This window comes from Sinocyclocheilus rhinocerous, unplaced genomic scaffold (assembly GCF_001515625.1).
Source record: "Sinocyclocheilus rhinocerous isolate Xijiao unplaced genomic scaffold, SAMN03320098_v1.1 scaffold919, whole genome shotgun sequence".
NCBI classification, from domain to species: domain Eukaryota; kingdom Metazoa; phylum Chordata; class Actinopteri; order Cypriniformes; family Cyprinidae; genus Sinocyclocheilus; species Sinocyclocheilus rhinocerous.
In genome coordinates, this window is record NW_015637585.1 from 1,612,956 (window position 1) to 1,621,053 (window position 8,098).

An 8,098-nucleotide genomic window follows, 5' to 3' on the forward strand; every position below is an offset into this window, starting at 1 on the left:
GAGTATGGGTCACCATACTTGGCCACATGTCACGTCACTTTTCACTTTTTCACTTTTCACTTTTCAATATTACAGCGAGAATAAAAGTTACTCCTTCTTTCTTTGTGTGAACATTTGGGCGGTGTTATGCAAATCTTCCCACATAGTGATGTAGACATGTGGGGGTGTGTTAGAACGAGCCGTTTTAGGTAGGCGTGGTTGACTTAACTTTTATAAAGAATATCTCTTTGGATTTGAGACTTTAGTCTTTGCAACTTTACAGATCTTCTTTATGCACCAAGAGCTTGTAACACTCCAAAGAGAAAAGAAAAATAGAAATCGCATCATATGACCCCTTTAAGGCCATGTTGAGACAACTTTAATGCTTGGGGCCCATTTTTGGCAGAATTTTATGGAAAGCTCATAACTCCTAAATTAACTCTTTCTGTTAAAAAAGTGTGTTATTTGAGCTGTAAATTGGTTTAAATCATTTTTACCGTCATTTTAGTGTTTATGGAACTTCATCATTATTGTACAATTGGATTTCCACACAAAAGCTTCCTAAATTTTTCACATTAAAATCATGTTATGTACTATTGAAACTATTATTAATAAAGTATTTTAATGTTTGTGGTTTTGGCTCCATTCTCTTCAATTGCAAGTGCCTCAGTGTAACCCTGATTTTTTTTTTTCATAAAAGGAAATATAAGAGGAAATTTAATTTTGTGGTAATCATCATCATGGAAGAAGTACTGTCAATTGAGCTTAATTTGTATGAATTAATAAACTTAATTTAAATTCAATTATTTAATAAATCCAATTAAGTGCTAGTTTGTATATATAAATGCATTAGTCAAACTTTTTCATTACCAAGAACGTTACCATATTTAGCACTCCAAAACACGACTGACAACTGTATTCTGCTGCCGAGTTAACTTATTAATTCCCCACATGACATCTTGTTTACAGCTCAGACAGTTTTGATTCTTGTACAATAATTTGATACTACAATAATGAGATTTTGCATTGAATATCAGACAACTGAGAAAGAGAAGGCAGAGAGAGATATTACGGTTCTGAGATTGGATATGGACACTGATAAGCAAAACAACAGCGTTTTCATTGATTTATCTGCGTGTGAGCTTGTGTCATTCATCAAATGCTTTCTTTGCTTTAGGGCTGGAATCCATTATTGCGTTCTTGTGAGGAGAACAGAGCAGGATGACAGAGGACAAATATGGCCTTTGAAAAAGAGAGAGAAAGAGACAGATACAGAGAGACTCGCAGAAACAAAGAGAAAGAGAGAGTCTGTGAGAAAGACTCTAACAGCATATCCAAATCAGGTGTGATCTCAACCAAGTTAGTCTGAGTTTCTGCAAACATTTCATCAGGCGCTTGGTTTTCTATTTTAGTCGTGTCATGTTGGGAACCTCCACCCACGGTGAAATCTCATTTGAACAGAGTCCCAAAATTGCTGCATATTCAACATCATATGTTCTGACTGGCAGTGGTTTTTCTTACCAAAGGCTGGAATACATCACACGACTTTCGTCCAGATTTTTGCCCAGATGAGCTGACGTTGGTTGCCAAAAGTCAAAGTCAATTTGCAGACATTGAGCAGCAGATGTTGACACATTTCACAGAAAATCATGTGATTTTAGAACACATTATTTTCATTTGTCATGCATCTTTTAGCAATGAGGCGCATGTTTATTGTTGAATCTTGAATGTCACTACCAGACTTGAATGTCTGGTAGTGTGTGATCCTCAGTCATTTAGATTTTAAAAGTCCTGTATTGTATTCCAGCCTTAATGCCTGTATTGTATTCCAGCCTTAGGTAAAACTGTAGTCAGGTGCACACTGCGGGAGAACTGTACAACAGCTGTCAGAATGTGCAATATTAGTGAGATATTGGGTGAAAGCCAAAGCAGACTGTGCAACATCAAATATCCTGACTGTACAAGATACATTTTGAGTTGCGACACACATTGCATAGGCGTTTGAAGTCACCAGTCCGTGTCACTTCTGAAATATATGATCGCTCCATTTTAGTATTATTTTAATATACTATAAAGTAATTATTCCGATTTCGAACAAGCTTTTATTTTGTTATTTCTACATTTCTTTCATTTTTTTTTCAGTTTTAGTAATTTTAACACAAACTTATTTCAGTTAGTTGTCAAAGCAGCATTTATATTTGATTTAAGTTTTTCATATCATACAGTATTTATACTTCATTTTAATTACTGAAATATTTTTAATAGTTTTTTTTAATTATTATTTTAAAAATCTCTATATTAGTATATATTAAGCTTCGTCCCCAAAATGTTTTACATAAAACATGACCAACATAACCACTCTGCCAGAACCTCTAAGGCTAAGATTTCTTAGCAAAAGCAATTAATTGGGCATCAGTGAGCATGTCACACTGAGGCTTAGGCAATCCCAGACTGCCAATTTTGCGTATGATGGAATCTTTAATTATCCCTGAAATTAGACAGCCAAATTGTGGAAAGAAATTGGACAGTGTGCACCTGTGTTTAAACACAGAGATTTGCTTTTGTGTCCATCTGATTTCTATTTATTTCCATCTTTCTGGGTGCATATGTGTTACCTGTGGGATTCGTGAAATAATATCAGGGTATTTGCTTGTGTTGTCTTCTTGGTTTCGGCTAAAAATGCGCACCTCTCCATTCTCAAGAATATGGATCTGTTAAATGCAAAACAAAAAAGCAATTAACATTTTAATCATCGATATTGCTATGGAAACAGAAAGTCACTTTTATGGCTGAGGCTCCACCTTGTGGAATAAGAATAAAACAACACACACCTGGGCTCTCTCTCCATCATATTTATACTCGCAGGTGAAAGATGCCTCATCGAAACGTTTCATTACCTCACCAACCCCTTTAGTCGGGTGAGCCAACATGGGCCGCAGGGGCACACCTGTAAAACACAATGCAGTTTAGTCTCATTCCAAACTAAATTTTATTTTTGTTGGTGGGAGAACTGAGCAAGTGGTGTGATTGGTCTGTACCTGGGGTGAGCTTGCAGTGATTGGGCAGTTCATCTATGCCCTCCTTCATCAAAACAGGAATGATTGCATCATAATTTGGCATCTCACTGGGAGGAACAATACGAGGGAAAACATTATTTGTATGCATTGAGGTGATATATAGTAACGGCAACACCTGCCCAATTTGCTAAAATCAGACTTCCTGCAGGGTACAAATTATACTCATTAAGCAGGCACTTGTTATGCAGTGGACACCTGCAGTCGTAATTGAAATATTGTTTGTAGTATATGGATAATTATCCCTCACAGCACCAGTTTGTGTTTGACAATCAGGTTGCGCTCAGTCTGTGTATGTTAGCCAATAGGGTAGAATATAAAAAAATCTAGATTTTTTCAGCCTTTTGATTGGACTTGTAGTTACATGTATATACAATCATCGCAATATGAATATCTTTTCACTAAACGGACAAGGAAGAATTACATTTGTACATATCAATAGTTTATACAGCTACTATTTTGCGGTAATGAAACAGACTTCCAGAATCTTTGCTAATGAGCTCTAAACCAGAGACCCTATTAAAATATTTTCTTTGAGTCACAAGACAAGGAGGGTGAAACCAGTCTGGTTACATGGTCTTTACAAAACATAATTAGCAAAATAAAAACAGAAATATGACCAAAGCCATTTAAACGAGTCAAAAACATTATTCAGCCTTTTGGGGCTATCCGAAACACCACATATTAGAGCTGCACGATTATGACAAAAATCATAATTGCCGATTATTCCCTTGAAATTGTAATTGCGATTATTAATTACGATTATCACAATTTACATTGAATGATGTTTATACCATTGTTTTATGCAACTGCATGCCGTATTTTTATATGAAAATAAACAAGCTGAAAACACTCTAACTGAAAAACTTTTAGTGCTTTTCTATAGTATTAAGCCTCAAATGTCAACTATACATCGGATTGGTTTCTTCTTTAAATTATAAAAAAGTAAAAATATGAATGGTATTATAATGTTATACTAAAACTAAAATTAAAATAATGGGAAAAACCCTTAAGATAACATGTAGAAAGAAAAAAACACATCTTAAGCACGCAGAATAACATAAGTGGACTTTGAACGATTAATTGCCGCTTTGAACGATTACGTAATTGTGGCATCCATAATTGTAATCGCGATTAGAAATTCGATTAATCGTGCAGCCCTACCTCATATTATTTACAATGGTGTTTTTCCCCAACTTTATATGAAAACTAATGAATGAAAAGCCACAGGTACTTACGTGAATGTTTTTGAGTATTGATGCAAACCCCTAAATCAGTTTTAAACTTAAATTAAATTATTAAAGTGATTTATGTAGATGAAACTATCACTTTTTTACTGTGCTTAATTAAGAAATTATTACAGTAGTTGAATTCTGCCCACATATGAATTGCTAGATAAGGAAGAATAGTGAAACGAGTGTGTGTGTGCATTGAGTTGATCAAAAGTACAGTAATAAAGTACATTTGTGAAAAATCAGTGTATTATTATTTTTGTACATTTTAAAACATTATTTTTTGTGATGGCAAAACTACATTTTTAAAATTTAATACAATTTTGTAACATACTTGTATATACATAAATGTTTTTATTGGTACTTTTAAACAATTTTTGATCAGTGTTTTGCAGATACACACACACTCACCAGTATGTCTGTTTTAGGATCAGTGCTTTCTCCTCCAGCCACACTCTCCTGTTTTCTGCACTCATTCCTTTCCCTGCATTCAGCACAGCTGGTGGGAACTCTGAGCCAACACAAGAAAAACATTAAATTTAATACAATTTTGTAACATACTTGTATATACATAAATGTTTTTATTGGTACTTTTAAGAATTTTTGATCAGTGTTTTGCAGATACACACACACTCACCAGTATGTCTGTTTTAGGATCAGTGCTTTCTCCTCCAGCCACACTCTCCTGTTTTCTGCACTCATTCCTTTCCCTGCATTCAGCACAGCTGGTGGGAACTCTGAGCCAACACAAGAAAAACATATTAGTAACATTTCAGCACTGCTAAACTAAATGGACACCTAATTAATATTTACATGTTTAAACGTTATTCATTTTTTATTCATCACGGCAGAGAGTAATCTAATTGCAAATGTCGAATGCCTGGAGGTTCTATCAATGCTCTGATTATGATGTTTTTAATGCCAGGTTCATTAGGATCATTTCAAACCTTGGCCCGGGGGCGACAGACACACAGCCTGACTGAGAGCCGTGAGAATGCTCTGCTCAGCCAATCCGATCCGCAGCTTCCCAGCCAGTGACCTGTCAATCACACAAGCAACCAATCAAACTAACATATTTCACTTCCGCATTAATATTCATATTAATCTGTCACCATACAGCAGTATAATCAAGGCCAGCAGCACATCATTTAGATTTAGCAAAAATCAACTGTCATCTATAAATTACATTCATTATTCAGTATTTTTCAGAATGAACTCAACATTTCTGCATGGTTGGTCAGATGATAAATTTAAAAAGTCGTAAGTGAAAGGTAAAATGACGCACCGCACAATGTATCGAGCCTCAGAAAACCGACACGCCACAAACAAGCCTTTAATAATGTCAATCTTCTTATTCATTGCCTAACACAGAGAGAGAAACAGAGCAAGAGAGAGAGGAAGTGGATTTTCATTGAGAACACTCAAATGTTTTTTGTTTTTAAATTGATCAAAAGTGACAGTTAAAACATTTGTCATAAAAGATTTTCTTGAAATAAATGTTGTACTTTTGAACTTTCTATTAAAAGACTCCTGAAAAATAATGATTATGATTTCCAAAAATATGAAGCAGCAAAACAGTTTTGAAATTAATAATAAGAAGCATTTGAGCAGCAAATCAGCATATTAGAATGATTTCTGAGGGATCATATGACACTGAAGAGTAATGATGCTGAAAAATCAGCTTTGCATCACAGGAATAAATTATATTTGAAAACATATTAATATTAAAAACAGTTGCATTAAATTGTAATAATACATTCACAATATTGTTGTCATTACTGCATTTGTACTCACAGAATTTCCACTCATGTTAGCAATCTCTTTCAGTTTGTTGAAAACGCCCCCTGCTGTCAGATTGGCCGGTGCAAACATCATTCTCTGGTTGCTGCGAGAACTTTCAGCAACCAATCCCAGGTCACCTTTCTCCTGAGCCTCCGCCTTGATTTTGTCCAGTTGTCGCCCTGGTAACAAAAGTTAACAGTACAGGGGTCAGGCAAGGAGAATGGTGAATGACATTAGGGAAAACACAAATATATTTACCAGTTGCTTGAGCGACAGCTTTCATCAGGACGGTCTCCCCAACGCCCAGCTCCAGACCCTGATATGCAGGGCCGAGCTGATTCAGACACAGGTACACACAGCATAACAGGTCATCTAAACAAACAACAGAATATTGAACAGATGGAAACAGTGAAGCTTACATATTTTGAATGTATGCTACATTTTTGTGCTTTGCACAAGATCAAGTGAAAGTCTTTTCTTCAATCTGCCTCCCTAACAGAGTCATTAACCTGTTCACCTATTCACTACTTGGACAAAAAGAAAGAAAAACAATCCCTGTCAGGCATAAATAATTAATAACCTATTTAAACTCAATGAATACACACTCACCTGGAGAAAGCAGAATTACAGATCGCAGAAAGTTGGAAAGCGTTTCAATGTTCTTCAGCCTAAAAAAAGAAAAAATAAGATTGAAATTTGCTCCACACACCTATTTTTAAACTCTAATAGATGTAAGAGAAAACACATACAGTTCATACAAAATAATTCTACTTCATACCTGCCTGAATCCTCTTCAATCTTCTCAAAACTGCGAGCGACAGCCAAATATGGCACTCTGAGAAAGAGATAAAAAAAACATACAACAATGAACTTCCATAGAAAAAGTGTTAATCAAACTTTATTGCTTAAGAAAGAAAAATGTATTTTGTAATTGTATTAAGCTTTTTGTTAATGCCTTGGGGGAAAATTACTATAACTTTAGTGGATTAATCATTTCCATTTAACTTTCTTGACCTTATAACAATGATATTAAGGTCTTGCAGAGATGACACATTTTTGCAAGTCAATTCATAAGTTAGCATCACCCTGGTTCCCTTGGCAGAGGAGCCAATAGGATTTTCCATTGGCTTTTGCATTATTGCAGAAAATAGCTAGCAAAGTTGATTCTTACACATTCTGTTCATAAATATAATCTACACAAATGAACAACTTATAATTAATTTGAAGCCTAAATACAATCAAAACAAGTAAAAAGCTACAAAAGCAATGACAGCATGCACACGCTACTTTGTCATATCCACTAAGCTTCCAACAAATCTTTCAATGTTAATTTAAAGTCTACAAGCTGGAAAGTTTGAGTTAGAATAGTTTGAAAGAACACGAGAATAAACACAACCAGACTAGTGAGTATAACAGTAGCAAAAATGCTACTGTAGCTCTGTTTATTTTTTTGGACTCATTTCTGCAGCACACCGTTATATAACTAATCAAATGCAAAATTTACTTTTGGCCCTTCCTCCAGCAGGCGTGGTCAACGGGATGGTAATGTGCTCTGGAGGGATCATACTGGCTCTGGACTGCAGAATCCACCCCCTTTTCACTGTCAACACAATAAAGATCATTCAAATGGAGTCAAAGAAAAAAAATTGTGCCCTTTCAAAACAAACAATTATATTTTTTTAAGTAAACTATTCCAAGTCAGATTAACATTTAAAAATTTTTTTACTTCAACCTTTTCTTCTCTTTCTGTTCAGCAGCATCAGAGATCTCCCCATCCTTCTTTTTTTCTCCCTCATTTCGCTCCTCTTTTTCCAGTTTGACAGTATCTCGCGGTTTCAAAATAAAAGCTCAAACCCTCACTTTGATGTCCACATATTCATTTAATTACAGTGGCTATAGCATTTCTGTCGTAAAGAAATGGCCAAATATTAAAGATTAAGTGGACATTTGAATGAAATGGTGCTTGGTCAATATTAAACAAGGATTAAATCACACAGAAATGTGTAAAAACAATCGTCAGGCCATTGGCGC

The 8,098-nt window shown here is 35.1% G+C and overlaps 1 protein-coding gene across 1 annotated transcript in view; it reads right to left on the minus strand.

Annotated features, from left to right (window-relative positions):
* LOC107749202 (DNA ligase 1-like) overlaps positions 1–8,098 on the minus strand; it is a 13,805-nt gene that overhangs the window by 4,061 nt on the left and 1,646 nt on the right. Inside the window, exons 5-16 of the mRNA XM_016564300.1 lie at positions 7,800–7,893; positions 7,572–7,667; positions 6,846–6,902; positions 6,677–6,735; positions 6,326–6,439; positions 6,080–6,246; positions 5,571–5,647; positions 5,233–5,324; positions 4,923–5,022; positions 3,018–3,103; positions 2,811–2,926; positions 2,595–2,690 (exon numbers count right to left, since the gene is read on the minus strand). Of these exons, the coding sequence (XP_016419786.1) occupies positions 2,595–2,690; positions 2,811–2,926; positions 3,018–3,103; positions 4,923–5,022; positions 5,233–5,324; positions 5,571–5,647; positions 6,080–6,246; positions 6,326–6,439; positions 6,677–6,735; positions 6,846–6,902; positions 7,572–7,667; positions 7,800–7,893 (1,154 nt within the window). The remainder of the gene's footprint in view (positions 1–2,594; positions 2,691–2,810; positions 2,927–3,017; positions 3,104–4,922; positions 5,023–5,232; positions 5,325–5,570; positions 5,648–6,079; positions 6,247–6,325; positions 6,440–6,676; positions 6,736–6,845; positions 6,903–7,571; positions 7,668–7,799; positions 7,894–8,098) is intronic.